Here is a 22,570-nt window from a genome sequence, read left to right on the forward strand (position 1 = left end):
AAATGAATCTGATCCCAGCTGAAGGGCTGCAGATGTGTTGTGAGATCTGAGGTCTTTTGGTGAGCCTACACCAATGCTTGGCTTTAGGTATACCTGATTTCTCAAATAAGGTCTTCTAGTCTGAAATGCCTGGTAAAGCATCTTCCCACTGGAAGTGACATCAGGGAACATTACAAGGATAACATAATATTGTCCAAATAGATGCATTTTGTTTGCTTGTCCAGTTGAGGCTTGTATTTTATCCATGAAATAATTATGAAGCTGCTATTGGTTCATCCAGCCATGAGAAATGAGTGTTCAGATATGCCCACATTCTATTGAAACCCAAGTGATGTAGATCCTTTTAAACTTTAGCTGATACACCTGAGGGACTCAGGAAAATTTAAATCTATCAGAGACTTACTATGAGAAACTCAGAGGCAGGAGGATGACTTTGAAAACTCCGGTAGGGTGATGCTGTGCTGAGAGTTATTGATCCACCTCACAGCTGTATATGAGCTTCCTTTTATATTAGCCCAGAGGGCAAGCTTGAAGATTTATATTAAGAGTTAATTAATATTAATAATTACTTACTTTTTCTGTTATTTTGAAGCATAACAAATTTTAAAACCTTCATGTATGAAAAAACATGTAGAATATTTGTATTGTGTAAGTTAGATGCTTCTGTAATAATCAAACCTGTTTTCTTTCTACAGCTATTTAGACATTGGAGAAACAAAGAAAAAACCTGCTGAAGTCAATAATGAGGTAGGATGGTGAAATATTGAAGTAAGCCTGTGGTTTATGTTAGTGACATGCCTGCATTTATGCCTGACTTTTTTTAATACATTTTTTTTTAAATTAAATTTTATAATAATACAGTAAGCTGCCATTCTGCAGATATTTCTTCACTGATTATTGCTCTGGTTGCTCTGAGTGTGATACATTGACTGTCTTCTCAGCTTTCTAAATTGTCATATCCAGTTAAAAATTCAGTAAGAAAAAATATCTCCTGTTGTCTTCATCGAATTTGGTTGTAAACCTAAGGGAGATTTGTACTTGCAGAAAAAAATGGTAGGAATGAGAATTTTGGGAGTTTTGGACCAACAAATTTTCTTCAAAACCTGGTATTTCCTCTGAAGAAGGGACATTTTTCTTTGAAAAATGCCACTGTAAACGTCTAACTAGTTCTAGTCCATAATTTTCCAAGCTCAGTCATTTCTCTTCAACAGTGCTTACACTGTAGTTGGAGGAGAAAACTGCAAGCTTCAAAAAGCATCGTATGTGGATTTGTGTGAGATGCATGGCTCTGCATTATTTTTACTCTTTTACTGTGTATGGAGGTAACAGTGACTCCCAACAAACATTTGAATTACAATTTGAATTCGCAAGAAGCATCAGCTCACTTGTTTTTCAATTTGTTTTGCCTTGTGCTCTCAGTCCACATTTTCAGCAATTCAGTGGTTTGTATAAACAGGTGTGTTCAGACAGTAGGACACCTTGTACCAGAAGATCCTCAAAATTGTCCTAATGACCTTTACCATGATAATCAGATACTTCTTATTCAGAGGCTGTGAAATACAACAGTTTTATAATTGAGCAAAACTTGTATTTTTTTGAATAGGCTCATGAACAGAAAGATCAAATTCAAGTTGAAGATTTGATATGCTGCTACAACTACTCTGTAAATTTACTCTTAGTTGGATAGTCGGTACAACTACAGCCTTACTTTTTAAAGTAATTAAATTTTAAGGCTGATTATTTTGCTGCAATCCTTAGAATATTTTTGATGTAACAGGAAGTCTGTGCAGTTGGAGAAGTTGTAGGAGTTGAGTTTTTTTTACTTACAGTTGCATGTTTGATAAAATATGTGTTTATTATTTTGTCTGGAATCCGTGCTCATTGTATATTATCTTAAGACTTCCAGCCACATCTCAGGGCTTTGAAGTAACCCAGTATAAACCCTCCATTATCTCAGCTTTCTTCTTCATATTTGACTTACATTTGCAATCTCCACTCTCCCTGCACTGAATTTAAATCCCTGTGCTGAATTTAACATGATTGATTTATCTGGGGAGAGGAGTCATAAAAATAAGATGAAACATATTGATAGTCTACAGATTTTTATGTGGGTTTATGGATAACACAATTGTCTTCATGACCTAATAATTTCATCCTAGGACTGAAACTTCAGGGGTCTAGTAACAGAAGTTTTAATGCCAAAATTAGTTTTTGTTAAAATGATATGAGGCAGAAAGTCCTGGTTTTACTTTTTTTTCAAATGTTCACTTAGAAATCAAAACCCTAGATTTGTTGTAGGATCAAGAAAGGCAGCAATATTCCTATCGTGCTTAAGTGCAAGGGTATCAATTCTATCAAGCACGTGTAATTTGGCATTTTCTCCACTAAAACAATTACAAATATCTATTTCTGATTCTGGTTAGTGTTCAGGGAGTTAAAACGAAGAAAACTTCATGCAGCAGCTGTACACTGTGCATTTGTATGCAGCTGTATGTTTTCTTTTGTGTTAGTTAAAACTGCCAAATGCTTGACATCTGCTTTTGGGTGCACTTTAATGTTGTTCTTCCAAGGCAACATCTCAATTGCTTTAAATTTGCAAATAACTAGAAAATGTGTGTCAAAATAGAATTAAGGAAAGAAAAAAATTGATGTTCAAGATACGGTGTAAATCCTCTGGCAGAGCCATCATGATGTAATAATATGTCTCAAAATTTTAACAGTTGTGTTAGTGGTAGACAAAATAGTAAAAATATTTTATCCTTACCCAAGGTAAAGCTTTGTTACAAACTCTTTCTCAGGTATGTTTTCATTTATCACTTCTTTTGGCAACTGAGCTTCTTGTTTTGCAAGAGAGGTCCCTTTTGTACCAAAGCTGATGTGCAAGTCCAAATACACTTTAAATGAAGTGCTTGAGGAACCTAACAATTAATCTCTTGAGAAAATACGGACCAACAGAGTTACCAGTTGTTTATTATAAGCTTAATTGTTTTTAAAAGGTACTGAATGTTATTTTCCAATTATAATGTGGAAAGTGTGGACATTTATATTTCTCCAGGCACTGTCTGATCTAGATGGTCTCTCCCTCTGCACTCAAAAAAGATGAATTTTACTTGCCTTTGGGGCTGGGCAAGCTGAAGAAGAATCAACTGAGCTTTTGTATTTGCAAATCCTGTAGCCAGCTATTTATTTTAAACTCTCTTTGCTTCAAAAAAAATATATCCAGCTGGAACCTCCTTTCTTCTTTGGCTTCTTATGGCCAACTACTCCATGAGCACACTGTAATACATGAACTTTGCCATGTGATATTGTAACAGCAAAGAATTACAGGTACCCAAGAAAAGCAGAAGTATTTTGATATTGAAGAGCCAGTCTCTTGCAACTGAGATAAAAAAGGAAGGTTATGCTGGCTGTATGAAACAGCATCTGTTATCAGAAGGCCAGAGTAGCCCTGCAGTAAGCTACTCTACTCTTGATGCATTTGCCCTTGGTTGATCTTCTTAGGTAGTAAGAACATTGAGTTTTTTTGTCTGCACTTCACTTTTTCTCCTGGACTTCTAGGAAAAGGTAATCGTGTGGGCAGCTCTGACACAACTATGTCACATTTTCCCAGTGACAAATCACTTTTTCACTGTTTTACATAAACTTATTTTATTGTTCCATAACTCCTTTTTGTTTGCAACTTCTTGTTTTATCATTTTGTTTAGGTGTCATCACATTTGTAGGAGTATTTGTTGAATAGAATAATCAATATTTTTACAAATGATTCTTCAGAGGATTAGTAAAGATTCCTCAAAGCTTTCCTACATGTATGACCTGCATATTTGTATCTGTATACATCTCCAGAACATCTCTCCGTAGTGAAAACACTTACTAATCACAAGGATTTCAGTGCATGTCTGAACATTTTTAAAATTTATAACTTCTTTTTCTGATCCAGTGCCAATCAGTTCTCACGTTGGTCACATTCTGGGTGACACTGACGTGGGCTAGGACATGGAGTAAAGCGCTTTTGATTGCTAGGGAACTTCACAGAACGTGTTTGTGCCGGTGGTGAAGTGTGACTGCAGGGTGAAAATGTGACTGTCAGAATGTCTTCTGCTGGTGGTCTCTGGGTGCAGCCCATCACTCAGCAGCTGCTGGGGGGCCTTGTGGACCAGACATAGTTGATTGGCAAATCTCAGTGTAGGTCAGTTGGCCACTGTGTTCTTGGTGAGGTCCTGGGACAGGAAAGGTTCCCTGTTGTCCAGTGCTGACAGAAGAGGCGAGCACCATGAGAGGGGAGTGTGAGGTAGAAAACACAATGTTTGAGACTTGGTAGATATGAACTTAGCACTAAAATTTCCCCCAAAAGCATCTAAGATGATGCTATAAAAATATTTTGAAGACTTGCAAATCCTGTGTTTCCTTCTGTTCCTCCATATTTCAAAATTAAATTATTCTAGTATCATTTATGGCAATTGGATTTTTTTCACCCTTTGTTGCTTGACAAAGTCACCACTCATCTCTCAGCAGTAGTGTGATTTGAATTACTTGTAAAAATCACATTTTGGAAGTTTATGATGTTGTCCCGGTTTCACAAATTATTTTGGTATATTCATGCTGGATATACCTTGTATCTAACTTATCATGAGTAATTCTTTTTCAAGTACCTTCTCATGAAAAATCACAGTAGTTATAATTATTTTTTATTTTAAAACTACTGTTTGTTGTATTTGACAACATACACGTTTAATCATAAGAAAAATCTTGTCATTTTTCAATTATTGGGCTCTTGATTCACTTTAGCATCTAACTGTCAGTTAGAAATGGTTCATGGATATTTTCTCTGTACAGAAGATAGTTTTGTAAAAGGGACTGAAGAGATACTAGAAATGATCCCAGGCTGTGCAAATTACAGCCTTTTGATGTCAAAACAATATAACTACATAAGATATTCTTCCCAGCTTCTTTCCTAAGGATTAAAAAAACTCAAACATTATTTGTGCTACCAAAAATTGCTAAACACAAAATGCTGTATGGCTGGTAACAAGTTGTGTATAAAAGTCTATTTCATACTCTTTTGCCAGAATGCAAAACTAAACCCTGTTACTACTCTATATCTGACCCATTTGATTTCTTCTATTGCTGGTGTCACAGACTGGGCAAGAATTTTCTCCTTTTCTCATGCTAAATTAATTAGTAATTCTGCTGTAAGTGTATTTTAAGGAATAAGACTATTAAAATGCAAAGTTTGAAAAAAATTGATATATGTCTTTAATCTCCTGAGCAACATCTTTAATAGTTAAACGTGGTATGCCATTGTTTGGTATTTAGTATCCTGGTAACATAATTAGCACAACAAGACATACAAAACAAATCCTCTTCCTGAGTGTTCACAGCCTAAGACCAGGAGGAATCAGAGAACTTCCCAGACATCCAGTTAGAAGATAAGCTGTGCCCTTTTTTTCCTTATTTGAGCTGTGGATGCATAAAACTTCTCTTTACATACTGCTGTTTTACCTAAACTGTGTAGTTGCAATTATTTTGATTATCAGTTTCCTTACAGATTGATTTAGTGATTTTTTTGAGCAGCAGAAAGAGTTTGGTTCATGCTACTGGAGAATTCCATGGTCTGTATTGAGTTTGATCTGAAACTTGAAAGTTGTTCTCTTCCTTGATTAACACCTACCTTGTTCAGTAGGGTAACTGGTCTTCCTGGCCTGTGAGGAGACCAGGAGAGAGTGAAGAGGAGACAATACTGAAGCTTTTAATGAGGCATGTGTTAGTCTCATCAATAATTTGTTGCTGTATATTAAATTGACTTACTTGAAATATTAACAATTTTTGCCTTTGATTAAAAATGGTGAAAAAAAAAATATTTTAAGGAGATTGTTTTTTGTTCTTTATCTTTTGGTTGTTCCTAGCCTCAGGTCTTTCTGATGAGCTGTTAAGACCAGAGACCTCCTTTTAGTTTAATTAGTATAAGGAATTTGAGGGAAATACACAAAATGTGAGAGGCATGACCAGTCAGAATCAGAATTGTCACTATCATGTCAGTATCAGAAACTAATATCAAGATCTATTTTGCTTGACTAAACTCTGTATTATTGATACCCTCATTGTGTGTGTTGTAAACAGTGTGGGTACAGAATCATGCAACTCAGAGAAGTAATGGGATCTGTTCTTGACATCAAGAGGGAACACAGATGTGATCTATTTGGAGCATTGCACAGGCTAAGTTTCTGGGTAGGTAAGGCCATGCCATTGTCTGGCTTACCCCAGCTGAAGATTCGGCCACTAGTCCAATGTCCTAAGATTATGGCAGATCCAGACTGAAAAATTTTTCTTCCCAGGGTGTAATTAGCTAGGGTGAGATTTACGCACTAATGTACCAATGTCCATTTCACTTACCATGGGTGAAAAAGAGGGTGATTTACCTTGCACGTGAGCAGGTTTCAACTCTCTGTGAATTTTGTAGGATCTTTGCAGTCTAGAAGGCTCCCTTAGTCATTGCACAACTGTCTGCTGTGGAATAGCTCATTTCCAGCTCATCCATGTTTTATATGAGCTGAGAAGTTTGTGTGCAGCTGTGGTCTTGTGGCCTGTTGCTCAGTTAATAGAAGTTTGGGTGTTGCTTTATATCCACACCAGTACACATGCTCATAATCTCTGGCTCAAGGCTGTTTTGTACTATCCAGAGTACCATCTAGCAGTGCAAAGTAGCCAGGGAAATGTGGATTATCCAGGTTAGTTACTGCATAGGATAACTGAAATGGTTTTGTACTAGGCAAATGCCTCAGTGAGTTTGACTCTGCAACTTTAGTCAATGTGTAAAAAATTTCCATCAAAAAAAAAGTCATGTTTCTATGACATAGATAACATGTTTCCTGTGCAGTAATAACTTTAGAAAACTTATTGTTCTAGTTTGGTTTTGATCACTGAACCTTGAACATTCCTTTCTTTCACATCACAGGGTGGTGATGGTGTATATTAATGGGGTTTTGGTTCTTTTGACCACAGTTCTGCCCCAGGGAAATGTAAATATTTGTTCTCAATTTTCCTGGGCACATTGATTAACAAACAGGCCATTGTAACAAACTGGCAAGGCCATGGCTCATTGCATGAGCTGATAAATTTGGAATGTGACATCGTGTTGAAATATTTACAGCTTCAAAAGGTTAGTTATAAAGTGACGTGAGTAATGAGTGAGATATGCGTAGCACCCAGGACTACATTGGTAGCAATAAGAAAGACCAGCTCATATACTCATAAAAATCAAAGCATCACAGAGCATCTGGTTTAGACACATTTCATTTTTTGGCTCATGCTTTTTTGCTGTCCAATGTTGCTTTGTAAATACATCTTATCCTGTAAATCATGCAGCTGTTTAATTGCCCCCTTTGTGGGGGACACTTCTGGTAAGGGAAGGAAATAAATCAGTTAGTGATACTATTTCTTAGCTATGGGTAACTGGTATATGTATTCATGGCAGCACTGTGAAAATTCTGACAGACTTCTTTATTTAGCATTATGTCTAATTATTTAATGAACACTGAAAGGAAAAGCTAAGAAAAGCACATTTCTATTTGAAGCTATTATCAAGTGCATAAAAATCACCTTTTTAGAAACTGAATATGTAGGCTGGCATGTTCAGAGGCCAGTTAAAAGACTAATTCATTAACTATACTTTTCTTGTATATGAGGATTGACTCTGTGAAGTGTCCTGTGCCTCTTACAAGTCCCAAGAAGCCAAGAGGAGGCTAGGTAGTTTTCAGAGTTTGTCCCACTTTCCAGTCTATATTTTTATAATAAGTATTGAGAAGTATAGTGCAGCGTTCATAGAAGCAAAAAACTCTATTTATGGGGATCAGCAAATAGGTTCATACCAACCAAAACAAATAAACTTAATTTTGATACATCTCCATGTTAGATATTATGTTTATTACTTTTTATTGGTTAGCACGTGTCTGGAGAAAGAAGTGAAAACCATTATTTTTTATCTGTGTCCTTCATGAGTCCTTCCATGAATATCCATTCTCAATGATGATTTCCATTTAATGCCATATGTGTGACATTCTCTTCCCAATGTAACACTTCTTGGAATTAGAAAGATTGCATAAGCAGGCCCATCCATGGTCTTCTAAAAAGAATGTTTGACTCTTCCTCTTTTGTCAATGTGTCTAAAAATGCCTATCAAAAAAGAAAAAGTCGTGTTTCTATGAAACAGATGTTTCCTGTGCTGTAGCAGCTTTAGAAAACTTACTGTTCTAATTTGTTTTCATATAGTCAGCTGACCATAAATGTAACTTTTTTTTTTTTAAATTAAAATTGTGTTAACGTGTATTTGTGTTTATGCATACACACACATTATATTCAAGTATACATGTGGATACACACAGACTAATTTAAAATGGTTTACTTACAAAAATATGACAGTGTGACTGAGGAAGGGTTTGGCTGCTGATCATTTAGCTTTGTTTTTGGCTTTTTTCCCAACAATCAACACTGGAAGACATACGTACCTAAAGCAGGTTGAGCAGTGTGTTGTATGTGTTTCTTAAGTGTTATGTTTGTGTTTGTTAAATTTTGTAAATATTTAGAATCTAGCTATGTTTAGCATATATTAAAGTGAAAAGTGTATCGGCTGTTGTTTAAAATGAACAGCTGTGAGGGCATGGATTTTATTGCGTTGCTTCAGTTGTATGCCAATGTGCTGTGTGTTTGTATTTACAAAGGACTGTTAGGAGACACTCAGAGCTAATCACAAGTTCAACCGCAGTGTATTATGACTGAAGATGAAAGCTGGACTCCGTGAGACTCTGTAAAATGTGTTCTGAGATTGAAGTGTTTACAGAGTCCTCAACCACTGCAGAGTGATTCTCATTCCCAGAACCTAACCTGTGCTGAGTTTAGCTGTTTTGTTTTCCTCAGACTTTGCAAAGCCATTTCACAGATGGTAACTCCTCTCTGAAGTAAGTAAAATCTATACTGCTGTAAGAGGCTCTGTGTGAAATAAGTTTATTTTTTATTTTTAAAGAATAGAAAAATAAATATTGTGGTGTTTTTGAGTGTCTGTGCTCCCATGGTGTATTTACAGCTGTGTGTAGCTCTTGTTGCTTTGTAAATTCTCATTGGATTTATTGCTTCCAGCTTACATAAAGTTTTCTCTGAGTTACTTCTTCATCCCCTGAACACTTTGTGTTGCTGCTGTGTGTTGTCATGTAATACCCCAGATAAGTATCTCATCACAAATTACGAATTGTTTGCAACATTTGTCAGTAGGAAATGGAAGCTGCCCTTAAATGGGTCTTTTCAAACAAACTGAAAATGTACAAAATTTAAAGATACAATCATAATGGGGCCAGACCACTGGTTAATGTAAATCTGCTTGCAGTTGCTGACGTAAATTGGAAAATGCTGATTTACATCATCAGAGAATGTGGCTGGTGAAATGAAAAGAAAATAAAGGGGTTAGGGGGCTAGTGATGCTGGTCACTTAATGTAAGCACAAACTTTCACCCAAGACCACTTTGTTGTTAATATGTAACTCTGCAGTGCCAGAGGGGTCAGGCTATTCCAGACACTGCAACATTGTGGCGCCTCCTACAAACATAATAGGAGCAGAACTATGTATTCTTTAATTAAACCCAGGACCAGGTCTTCTGCTGGGATGGTTTAGTGGAACTCCAAATACTTCAGAGGAACTAAACTGATTTACTGTGGCTGAGCACTTGATCTTTTATTAATGTATACTTCTGTATTTTGAAGTAAGGTACCTTGCTTTTCACAACCACAAATAGCTTAACATTGATCAGACAGAAGTTATTCTAAACTCTATGAACAGAACAGTCAGATTAATGAGAAGAGGGGTGCATAGTATGGAAGTGGTGGGCTTTTTCTTTTTTAATCACAGTGTAGTGTGATCTTCATAAAACATGTTGTCAGAGCATGCTCTGATTTTTGTAGTTTCACTTTATCAAATGTATTTTTGCACTAACATATTCTCTTCATTTTCTTTTAATAAAGAAGGTACATTGTTTTAAACAGGCTTGGATAAACAATGCAAGTTGATATTTTGTTCCAGTTTGGGCCATGTTTTGGTAGAACAGACAAATACTTAGTCTTGGCCCAAGCTGGTCCAATGTTATAATCCCCTGCAGTCTGCTTGTTTAATAACAAACCTAAACTTGCAAGGCTGCAGAAGGCTGTCAGAAATATTGATCCTCAGAGAGAAGTCCAAAAGACAAAATTCCAAGTTGATGCCTCAGTTTCTATTATTGGCAGAAATACAATCCTCCAAATAATAAATGAGCTCTTAACACCTGTCAGGTTATTGTTTTCTCCAGGGTTTGGTGACTGGGCTACATGAAATCGCTTGATGGCCTTCTGAGGAGCCTATACCAAAATTATTGGTTTTATCAGCCTGCAGGAGCAATTAACTAATAGGGTCCACCTGGTACTATCCTTAAGGGCCCCTTTATGCTTAGTGAATACTTTCTAGCTTTCTAGAACTTTAGCTGTTCCAGTAAGGTGTGGAGCACTGGAACCTGAGTGTTGCAGACTGCATTAGAGAACTTAGTCTGATGGAATGTTTGGAGAGACTGGGAGAGCTTGAGCAGCATAAGTGAGCATCAGGAATGGATGTGGAATCAACTTTTTTTACTATTTATGTATTGGATATTTTACAGGGCATTGTCCTGGCAACCTACCAGCTACAAAGAAAGGTGTAAGGGCATCCAAGATTCCGTAACTCCCATTTTGTGTGCAACCTATGTTTGGAGCCTAAACATTAGGACCTGATGCTATGGAAGTAAATCAGTATTGTCTTGTCCTCCAGTAGCATAACCTTTAGAAATTTAACTTTTTTCCCCCTGTATGCTGAAGTTCTTTATTAGATTGCTTACACTGAGAAAAGAACTGTTTTAATGCCTGACACCAGCAATATAAATGTTTTCAGATGTTGAAGCTTAAGCTGTATTTTCTTTCTTTTCCAGTAAATTTTCATTTCAAATTTTGGTGACATAAATGACCAGGTATGCTCTGAAGAGTATGCTTCAAATGTTTCTGCAAGAATGGCTGAGTTCCTAAGTTATTTGGCAGTTCCCAAAAAATGTCTGCCTCTCCTAACAAGCTGTATGATAACAACCTCTTATTCTCTTTCCAAGCCTGTAGTAGTATGTGTGATAACGTAATCTCTCAGATAACGCTGGAATTAACAGCAAGACTGTGAAATGCAGTTACCTTAGGCATTAGTGCACAGCTAATGTACAGTCTAGTACAAAATTTCTCTTTGTATGAAGCTGAAACAAGCATGCATCTACAAAACAGATCTTAAGGAGTAAATGCAAATGGCTTGTGAGTTGCTTGCGTAAAGGGAAGGTCCCCAGCCATGCCAGGAGTCTGCTTCCTAGTCTGGTCTGCAAGCAATGCTGGCACAATGCAGTAGTCACATCTTCCTTGCTGTCTCTCCTCTTTTAGATGTCTCTGGCTAAAATTTCCCTTTGAACTGAGCTTCAAATCACCATGCCCTTCTGGGGCTGATTGTGTCTGTTTAGTCTTTTTAGTCTATGTAGCTGTGCAAAGGCTGGTTCTGCCTTTCTCCATCCATGACCACTGTGGGCTTTTTTGTCCTCTGAGTCTCTCAAAAAAAAAAAAGTTTGAGAGGGTTACACAGCTCACAAGGGCCTTTGAAAAACGCAAGTTGAAGTGAGTTGAATTCAGAATAAATATGCTTCTTTTTCAGCAGACACTGTAAACAGATTTTGTTCAACAGATTTGCTTCTTGTATTTTACTTGAAATGACTGTACACTGAGTGCCAGTATTGCTTTTGTTTTGTTGATTCCTTTTCTCCTAAGTTTGCTATCTCTAGAATTTATGTGCTTGGTGCAGAATTTGCTGTGTGACATTCTTTGACTCATGTGGGAAGTCAGATTTGATTATTTTAATAATAATTTTTAGCCGATTTGGTATATCTACTAGGTTGAGCACCTTTCTTTTCAGTGTACACAAGAGAAAGATCTGGAAAGAATTCCAGTCATTACTAAATGAGTTTGTGTGAAAATCCAAGCAAAGACTAAAGTCACAGGAGTTCAGACCATTTCCCACAAATTAAATAAGAAGTACTAGTTAACTTAGCACCGAGTGTGATAAAACTGCAACATACCATGTCATTAGACTGCTTTACACAGTGACTGGAAAATTGCCAGTTTAAATAAACTTTGTACATCTATTTGAAAGCATGTTTTAATCCTTTAAGCTTTTATGGTTTTTGGTTTTTTTCAGAAATGTAGACAACTTGTTAATGCATGTACTATTACTTTTGAATGTTTGTTTGGCTTTAACACCTTATTTTGATTTGCTAATGATGAAGAATTTAAAAAAAAAATCTTCCTAAAGATTTTGGAGTTTGGGTTTATTTTTTTCCTTTTTTAAAATTTCTGTTTAGAATAGCAACATTAATGTTGATCTCAATTCTGTGTCTGTTCAAAAGAGTACAGGGAATAATGTTGAGAATTAAGTAGCATATGTATTATTCTGAAGGCTAAAAATCTGCACTTCACCTCACTTTTGAGTCATTGCTCTAAAATGAGCAAAGTATTCAGGAACCTTTATAAATTACTGATAGATTTGTATTAAAGGCCTGTACAAGACCAAAATTATAATAGCAAGACCAAAGTTATTATAACAGCAGAGAGATCTAGCAATGGCATTTATTATTAAAAAGAGAGGATAGTTTAATTGCCTGTGCCATGGTTATAAGCAATAAGGACTAAGCACAAACAGCATTTGGGGGTATCTCTTTGGGTCTGTAGGACAAGCAAAGATGTCCATACAATTCTGTCCTCTCAGTGCAAACCATGTATGGTTCCCTGGTGCACATGGTGGTATGCTGTGCTGTGGTTGTTACTCATCACACACATAAACCTGCAGCAAGTAATTATGTGTGCTATGTGGAAGGTAAAGCTGGAATGAATAAAGTGCCTGCTTTAAAGACATAATGGTGGGTTTCACAGTCAGTTTTTCTGGCTGTGAAGACTGCGTAGTTTCTAATTCTAATTTTGTTCTTGCAGGTCAAGCCAGTTACTCACAGCAGAATCACTGCATCAGCACGGTTTCGAAAGCCTCTCCAGGAGCCCTACACTATTTTGTAAGTAGGATTTTCACTTAGCAGATTGCAGTTTCAGGGGTGATGGTGGTAGTGTGTTCACTTCAGGTGAGCTTTGTTTAAAATGTGCCTCCAAGTTATTTTACTTTGCTTTATTTCAGCCTGATTGCTAATGGAGACCTTATTAGCCCTGCAGTGCGCCTCCTCATTCCCAGGAAAACACTGAATCACTGGGATCATATTCTTGAAATGGTTACTGGAAAAGTTACCCTCAGAAGTGGAGCTGTTCACAGGTATAAGGAAGCTGAATATTTGCAAGATACATTTTATATGCCTAGATATATTTCTAGAACTCCATAGTTAGATATATTGGATAATTCCTATTTTATGGGAAGTTTCACTGTAAGAAAATTAAAATACATCAAAAAGACACAAAATGAAAATACATTGACTCCAAGTAACCTTCTGGTTTCATTTCAACTACTATTAAAAAAAAGATTAACTGCAATTTGCTTAAGCTGTTAATTTTAAATTAATATTAATGAATTAATTATTTAGTTAGCAGGCCTGTTATAATACAATACTAATGCAATACAGTCAGTAAAATAATTAAGTTACATGTCATGATAAAATAAATGAGCATGGTGAAGTTGGTGAAGATGTTTGGAATGTGAGATACATATGATTTGTGTTATCTTTTAATTTTGATAGTTCTTTAAAATCATTGGGGCAAGCAATTTCAAGGAAAATATAATAGATTCTTTGGGGTTTGTATACCTGGGCCAAGACTAGGATGTGCTTCATATTCAGCTCTCAGCCTCTTAATAAAAGCTTATTAAAAGCCAAGGCAAAAGTTGGTGTTGGGGTTTGCCCGTTCCAGAATCTCACCTAGTCTGAGTTGTTGTGGTATCCAAGGAGCAGGAGGTGACCTATTGGATAGGTAGGTTTCAGTCCCTTAATGCTTTTACAATGTGAAACAAGTTACCTAAACTGGCATTTGGTAGTTGTTGCAAGTTTTAGAGCAAAATCATAGATGTGATGTCCGTGAGAAACACTGCCGTGTAGGTGGGCTGTCAAGGTGTGCAAGCAAATTACTGACATTCCAGTGTTGCCCCATGCAGAGCACATTACAGAAATCTCTTCATCAGATGGGAAAGGACCTTTTGTAGAAAATCATTCTTTGGAGCCTATGCAATGTCTGAGGCTAAGTTTGCAAAATCTTTCTCAAAACAGTGAAGATAAGGCAGTCTTTTAGTTCTTCTGCTTGTTTTCCTGTTTGATATGGGTGAGAAAAGATTAAAGTAATGCTGTTGAATATTAGCTCTCAAATTTTTCCTCTCAGCCCTGCACTTTTTTGCTCCTATTAGCTGACTACTTAGGACTTTCACTTGCAGTAGAGTAAACCTGTATGTGTTGAGGGTTTCTGGATCCATTTCTCAGCTAGTGTAATTCAAAAGTGAACAAAGTGAGAAGAGACATTTACAACATACCAATTCTTTCTGCTCTCAGGTTGTTTAGCAATTTAAAAATCTTTCACATTTTATTCTCATTACTTGGTGTCACTCTGGTGAAACTGAATGTTGTACATGAAAGCATTCAATATATAACTAAGATTCCTTTTGAGACGTTCCCTTCAATACTCATCTTTAATCCTTCAAAAATAAGATAATGTACATGACATTTTTAATTATTTAATGTTCTTCCCTTGCTGGTTTTCTATTAACTCCATTTTCATTTCTTTTCCTTTTTAATTTTCTTTTCATTAAAATTTTAGAAATACATATTAGTAAAGTAATCATAGTTCTCTAATAAGTTACACATTACTTGCTGAGTTTTACTGAAACTGTGTTAGCATTAGGGGAGATTTGGTAAAACCACTGATGCTGAGAAGACAAAATTTCTCATTAAAGGAGGATAAGTGGACTTACAAGAACCTGAATTATGTACATGGCAGCTTTTTCTTTTCCATGTTATTAAAAGACTTAAAAAGCTACCAAGTCATACAGCTTCACATGGGCCTTTTAAAAAAGAAATGATTGATCACCCTGATTAGAATAGGGATGCAAGCAAGAAGTATGAGAGGGGAGATGATAGGAAAGCAGCTTTTCTGCTTGCCAGGTTGTTGGTGGGTTGTTGGCAGGTACCTGGTGCATTAGCACGTGGAAATTTGGGATATTGTCCCAGAAATTGTATCTTTGCTGTCTCCCTTTGTCAGCCTGTATGCTGCTTTCTTTTGGCTGCCACTTTTTAGCTTGGATTCAGGAGGGAAAATGGAAATCCACTGACATCTCACAAGGCGAACGTAGGTCATCCTCATAAGGAGTAACTACGAGGATATTTTTGTTACATTATACAAGCCAGAGAGAACCCAGCTGGTCCATGAATGGGTGTGGCAAAGTGGGTGGGTGAAAATTGTGGCTTCAAAATTCAGAAATTGTAAAAACGTAGCTTCAGAAATTAGTGTCACAAAATTTGCGTATGCTTGTTAAGTCAATTTAGTTATTTGAATATCCATTTTTAAAAAATGTGTTTTGATTTCACTTTCATCTTTAGAGACTGATTATGTTTGATTTCGCTCTTGTGATTATTATTTTCAGGATGAAAAATGTAGTTAAAGATTGCCAGGTAATCTGTAACATTTTTTTGAGTTGTATTAAACAAACAACTTCTGTGCTTTAAATATAACATTAAAGCACAAGCAAAACAAAAGATCAGGAACAAAAAAAAACCCAGTTATTTTGAATGTACCCCTCTATATCTGCAGCCCCATACAAATATATAAATAATTCTTAAGCTGTGGTACACTTCATTTGCTGTTTTTTCCCCTGAGTTCCCAAAGCAAAGTGCAATCTAGCAGAACACAGCGAGATTAATTCAGAAATAGGCTTCCTGCTGATTTTCCGATAGCTTGTTTTATTTTCATTATTTGTGTGTAACTGATGTTGACTCTGTGGTACTGAAACATAAATTGCTCTTTGAATTGCTGGCATGCCTGTGGAATGTTTGCACTATGAAATAAATATGACTAATACAAATGAGGCACTCCAGTTAGCATACCTCTTCTCAAGGAAGCAGCAATGTGATCTAGATTTAAAATAGCTGCAATTTCACCTTTCAAAATTTTCAGCCTTTGCACGTGGAAGCATGTTCCCATGTGGCAGGAGACACAGAAAATTAAGGTACTTTCACAAGGGTAATACAAGAAAGATGTGGACATGCTGGAACAAAGGGCTGCAGAGAGGAAGGGCTTGAAGATACTTGTGGTGTGAGGAGAGCTGGCACTCTGCAGCCTGAGGAAGAGAAGGCTCAGGGGGATCTTTTAAATGTGTGTATATATCTGGTGGAAATGAGTGAAGAAGACAGAGCCAGGCTCTTTGCAGTGGTGCACAGTGAAAGGGGGAAATACAGGCAATTTCACTTGAACATAATAAAAAAGTAATGGTCATCATATACTGGAACATGTTGCCCAGAGAGGCAGTGGAGTCTCCATCTTGGCAGGTGTTTAAAACATACCTAGAGACAGTCTTGAACAACCTACTGTAGTTGCTCTCGCTCTGCAAGGCATGATTGGACTAAGTGGTCCCCAGAGATCTTGTTCAGCCTCAGGTATTCTGTGATCCCTGGTTCAGTAAAGTGCCTGATTTTCTTCTGTGTTTGTTCAAGGTTATGCCACCATATATATCAATTTTAAAAGCTCTTTCTCTATTAAACTGAAAATTTTTGCACATTATAAGTCAAGTGTGTACTCAAGGTAGCCTCTTGATATTGTTCCCCAAATGTTCATTGAATAATGCCTTAAGAAGTCAAGCAACAGTATGGTTGTGTGTATTTTTTATATATATCCCTGTGTTGGGTTGAAATTTGTGACAATAAATTTGTGCATTGTAAAGCTCCTGTAGAAGGCTTCTAGAAAGGCAGTTAAGATACCCATTCAACATTCCTGCATTTAAGACTTAAATGAAAGTTGTTATTGTTGACTTTTAAATTAAATATAAATATTGTTGAGTTTTGAACTCTTCTTTGTAGGAAAGAACTAATTTATTATTGAATGTTACTTCTTACTCACTGTTTTGACCATACTAGAATAAAATCACAAACTTGACAAGGAAGTTAAATTCCCCCAACCAGTCCCTGATGCATTTCTTTCTTCTCAAAAAGAAGTTATTATGGTAAAAATACACCTGGTGTAATAGGCTTAGTCATTATTGGTAGGTGCCCAAGACACATGGCTTCTTGTTTTAATGTAGTACTGTATTTCCTGTTATTCCCACCAGGTTCCAACCTTCTGATCTGCACAATATAACAGTATAAATGCAATATTATTGGCATGGTATGTGTTAGGTGGACAGGACTTTCAGTCATGAATGCCCTGTTCTTCCCAGGATACTGCATAGTTCCCTGAGCAAAGATAGAAGGTGGAACTTGGTAGGAGAGGGGGTCAGGAACTCATGGAATAGATTCCTTCCAAGGTAACAGGGAAAAGGTATTGAAGACCTTAGAACTATAAAGTCATCTATTTCTTTCTAGAAATTATGAGAGTATTTCATCCATTATAGCACTTCATGCTTAGTTTTTTATATGAACTGTGACTTAAGTAGTTATTTTGCTGTTTTTCCTTGGTAGTTTGTTTGTTTTATTTTTTTTTCTTGGCTTTTAGGTTGGTTGGTCGGTTGTTTTTTTTTTTCAAAATGTAGTTACTTATCATTGTATGGTGTCCACTGTACTTTATTTGGTTTCATGTCTGGAAATTCAACATATATTGAGTGAGTTTAGATTAACATAGCTTTCAGTGCTCTTAATGCACTAACAATGTTAAGGTTTATTAAAATAGGCATTTTCATATTTTTCAGACTCTACACTGTAGATGGAAAACTTGTTCAGAATGGGTCAGACTTGGAGAATGGGCAAATTTATGTTGCAGTGGGTAGAGAAAAGTTTAAGAAATTGCCTTATGGTGATCTTCTGTCCAAATCTACAACAAAAAGGCCACAGGGGTAAGTTCTAGAGGTGTGTGATACTTCTCCTGTGTTTGTGTGTATCAATTTGTTTACAAAGTGCCACTGGTAATGTACAAAATTATTAGTCCAAGAATGATGCATGAGGTTAGTATGGATGCTAAACTTCTTTGGCAGCTTCTGAGAAAGTTGAGATAAAAATAAGAAAAGCAAAAATGGAAATTCAGAAGACCAGTTCATGTCATAAACATTCCCTTGATCATGTATCACAAAATTAGCATCAGAGAAGAATTAATCCAAGTCAAAGCAATCCTGTTTTGTTTTTTTTTTTCCCTTGTGATACAAATGTGTACAGCTGAATGAGATTATGTGCACCTATAGCAGTTTAGGTCTCCTCTTGCTTAGTAGTGTTTTGTGAAACATGTACTCCTTTAAGATTGTTTTATGTTTGGGTCTATTTTTTGTCGGCTAGAACAATCACATAATAGAGTCCTAAACTGGGTGTCTGTGAGGAGAAACTTGCTTTTTGAACCTTTGGAAAACATGGAAGTTTGGAACCATTTCACTGAAATAAATGGAAAGAAATGTAAATAGTAAGGAGCACTCACATAGTAATTCACTGGATACTGCTCTGCAATATTTTTGGAATATAAAGTATGCATTGTGGGGTCATGCATTTGTTTGAATAATTTAATGATTATGCACTTAAGCACAGTCTAGTACACAGAATGAGTGATACTTAGTGAAAACACACTGAAAAAACCAATTACCTCTGTTACTGTAGCCACCTTGGTGTTATCTGACTTGATTATAGATACGTAGTGTCTGTGCCAGTGTACACAATTCTAAGATATGGCTTATTTCTGCAGTTCTAAAACCTCTGTACTACCTCCGATTGTGGGATCTCGAAAGTCTAAAGGCAGTGTAAGTATCAAATTTCTAATTCAGCTAAATTCTGGCAGATGGAAAGTCCCTGTCCTTTGGGCTCTCTGAAGAGAAGAAAATCCACAGCCACCTGGTGGAATGCTTATTAGAGCTTGATGAATCTGTAGCTCTTTGCAGTGTCGATTAGACAGAAGAAATCTGAGAAAATATTGTTGTGAAAAGGGCTGCTTTGTTTTTTATAAAAGCTTCCATAGCAAAGATCAGCTGCTGGCTTGAGGTCTTTCCTATAAACCTGATCACATATATTTGTGTATTTATTTATTTTTTCAAATTATATACCTAAAGAAAAAAGACAGAACCTTTTACCAAACATTTTGCAGAAAATTGTGTTTCTGAACGCTGAGTCTGAAAAAGGCCCTAAGCCAGTTTGCAATCTGATATGTTTTATTCGAGGTAACCACTACATACAGAGCTTGATCCTTCACTGCTTTGTATCCTGTATAGCTATTTTTATGTGTACAAAATGAGTCATGGAACCATTAAGGTTGGAAAAGACCGCCAAGGTCATTGAGTTCAATCTCTGACCTATCACCACCGTGTCAAATAAAGCATAGCACAAAGTGCTACATCCATTTGTTTCTTAAACACTTCCAGGAATGGTGACTCCACCACTTCTCTGGGCAGCCTGTTCCAATGCTTAATCACTGTTTCAGTGAAGGAATTCTTCCTCATGTTCAACCTGAACTGCCCTGGCATAGCTTGAGGCCCTTTCCTCTTGTCCTATTGCTTTTTGACTGGGAGAAGAACCTAACCCCACCTTGCTACAAGAGTCCTCTGTGGATTTAATTTTAGTGCCAAAACAGAATATAAGTATCTGTTTTCACCAGTTCTTCACAAGTGCAGTTTACTGTAAAAGTACAAGACAGCAGGAAATTAGACTCAGTCTGTCATTATAATTGTGGTAGTTGATCATGTCCATTTACCATGATCATGTCCATTTTGTGTTTACAAAACAAACCAAACAAGTCTCTGGAGCCGCTAAAAAGAAGCAATAAAATATACAAGTTTCTGTTCCATTCTATTGAATGTGTTACTGCCCCATGAACACTGTCATTCTCCTCCAGCTTCTCTTGACACTTAGAATAATGCCCAGGTCTCATTTGCACAGACAATGATTTATTAACAAGTCATATTATGTCATATTAACAAGTCATGTGTTATGTCTTGTGACTGTCCACACATATGAATGAGATAGCTGCATATAATATGCATGCATGCATAGACTCATCTAGCCATTCTTTTCATTAAATGAAACATTATTTTCTTATAATAAGGATGTGATTTTTCTCCTGAAAGCTGTTGAGAATTTAATTGGTCAGATCATATAGTAAGTTGATATGTACTTTTTGATTTGTACTTTTCTGGGTAATTTAAGATATTACTTAAATGCAGTGATTGGAAATTATTACGCTTTTTTAACACCTGATACCAGTTCTTAATGAAATTTTAAAAATAAGCTTGTTAATTTGCATCACTGATAATTACATCCTCTTCTTTTCAGGGAAATGATGGGAAATCTAAATCTACCATTGGATCCAGTGACTGGGAAGAAAACAGTTCCTCACCTCAGCTTCCCAAAAGGAAAGACAAAAAAAGCCAGAATCGAGAGAATACTGTGTCCAGACAACACTTTTCTAACCACTCTACAAAAGTAAAACAGACAGTAAAAGCTTCCACAGGAGTCCTTCAAGATAATGGTCAGTGAGATAAACACTATTGTAGCATAGTGGCTTTTCATTAAACAAGTGAAGCAGTAGAATAACATGCTTGAATAGTTCTTGAATTGTCCATTTACTCTGGCTAACTGGAATTGCAAAAGTTCTTTCTGCTTAGGAAATGTATTTATGCATATCCACTACATTCCTGGCTTCATTTACAGAGCACAAGATGCAGTGTATATTTTTAGTATACCTTGGAAGTTAAGTTCATATGGTTCTATCTTTATGCTTTTGGTAAAGGAAAATAAAAAATATATTTTTGCCATTTTCCCCCCTATTCTGCCCTGCAATAAGGTGAGGAAAAGGAGTTGGTGCTCTCAAAGGACCCCTTGCTGTCCCTAAGGATCCCTCATTACCTGCCTGGCTCTGTGTAACAAAACTACTAGACCCTGGGGGAAGAACACAGACAAAAACTCCAGTTAGATGGTAGCTGTTGAGGCTAATCCTACAGCAGAGCTGCTGGAGGCCCTTTCAGAATTTGCCCTTCTCTGTGCTGTCACAGCAGTGGCAGCAGTTTGCAAATTTAGGCATAAACATCCTCTTTGCAAAACTGTTTTTCTTATCTTATAGTGTGATAATCCCTTTCCCTCAATTTTTTAAAAGAGATATAATATATATAAATTTATAGCCTTATTTGTTTGCTAGACATATATAGGGAAGTATTTATGTTTCTGTATGTAGTGCTGTTGCTGCTCCACCTGCTGACAGAATTGGTTGGAAGCCACTAAGTTTATTGTAGAAGTGACTGGTTGCTTCTCACTTCAGCTTTTCCATGCTTTGTGAGCCTTGTGTACCTAGGAGAAGATAAGATGTTCAAGGCAGCATATTGTCTAGTTTGAGCTCAAGTGTTTTTTTGGAGAAGCTCTTGGTTCTTTCCGTGATCCTCTATTTTTCCTCCATATATGAAGACCTGTTAGTAAAAGTGAGAATGGGCCATGGAGTTGTGCTGCCAGGTGCAGTTCAATCTCTTTTCCTGGGTAAGAAGTAACAGGACGAAAGGAAATGGCTTCAAGTTGCACCAGGGGAGGCATAGATTGGATATTAGGAAAAATTTCTTCACAGAATGGGTTGTAACTCATTGAACCTGCTGTCCAGGGAGGTGGTGGAATTAAGTCCCTGGAAATATTCAAAAAAGTATGGATATGGCACTCTTGGAAAGGTTTAATGATGAACATGGTGGTGGTGCTGGGTTGACAGACTTGATGATCTTAAAGGTCTTTTCCAGCTTTAACTATTCTATGATTCTAACTCTTGAGAAATCAAAGTATTTTCACTCCTGACTTACTCACTCAGTGGAGTGTGGGAGCTCCACTGTGGTCAGAACATTGGTAGCTTGTAGTGAAGTAGTTAAAATAAAAGGTACTACAGTGACTCCAGATGGTCTCCTTCTGCAAAACTGCTGTCTTTTGTGCATTCTGTTCCGGTCACACCTCAAGATGGAGTGACCTGAAGCACAGGCCAGGCAGGCTGTAGGAGCTCTGAGCTGTGCTGCTCTGTGAGTATCCTCCTGCCCAGCCAACCCTCATTGTCAAAGACTGCCCTTGACAGAAAGCCAGCATTGAGGAAGTCCACATTATACCGTGGTCCTTGTCATTTATCCATCTGATATAATATAGAGGGTAAACTTTTATCCCATCCAGATGTGTGAGGTGTAAAGTAGCTTTTCAACAAATCATCAGCACACTCCACCATCCTGTTTACTTGGGGGATAATAAAGTTAACAATTTCATAATAATATGAAAAATTCCTTTGATACCCTCCTTTCTGTCCCAGTCATCCCAGTCAAGAGTGATCCATTGTCACTTTGTGTGTAATGTGGAAAAGGAAGACTGGAAAAGCAATTACAGAAGCCCTGAAACAGTAGCTT

The 22,570-nt window shown here is 36.8% G+C and overlaps 1 protein-coding gene across 3 annotated transcripts in view; it reads left to right on the forward strand.

Annotated features, from left to right (window-relative positions):
• The window catches only part of DCDC2 (doublecortin domain containing 2), a 60,406-nt gene that overhangs the window by 9,592 nt on the left and 28,244 nt on the right, over positions 1-22,570 (forward strand). For all 3 annotated transcript variants that reach the window (XM_058830846.1, XM_058830844.1, XM_058830843.1), the window contains exons 2-7: positions 696-747; positions 13,051-13,127; positions 13,247-13,378; positions 17,936-18,079; positions 18,910-18,964; positions 20,487-20,682. In XM_058830846.1, the coding sequence (XP_058686829.1) occupies positions 696-747; positions 13,051-13,127; positions 13,247-13,378; positions 17,936-18,079; positions 18,910-18,964; positions 20,487-20,682 (656 nt within the window). The remainder of the gene's footprint in view (positions 1-695; positions 748-13,050; positions 13,128-13,246; positions 13,379-17,935; positions 18,080-18,909; positions 18,965-20,486; positions 20,683-22,570) is intronic.

The sequence above is a fragment of the Poecile atricapillus genome, chromosome 2 (assembly GCF_030490865.1).
Source record: "Poecile atricapillus isolate bPoeAtr1 chromosome 2, bPoeAtr1.hap1, whole genome shotgun sequence".
NCBI lineage: Eukaryota > Metazoa > Chordata > Aves > Passeriformes > Paridae > Poecile > Poecile atricapillus.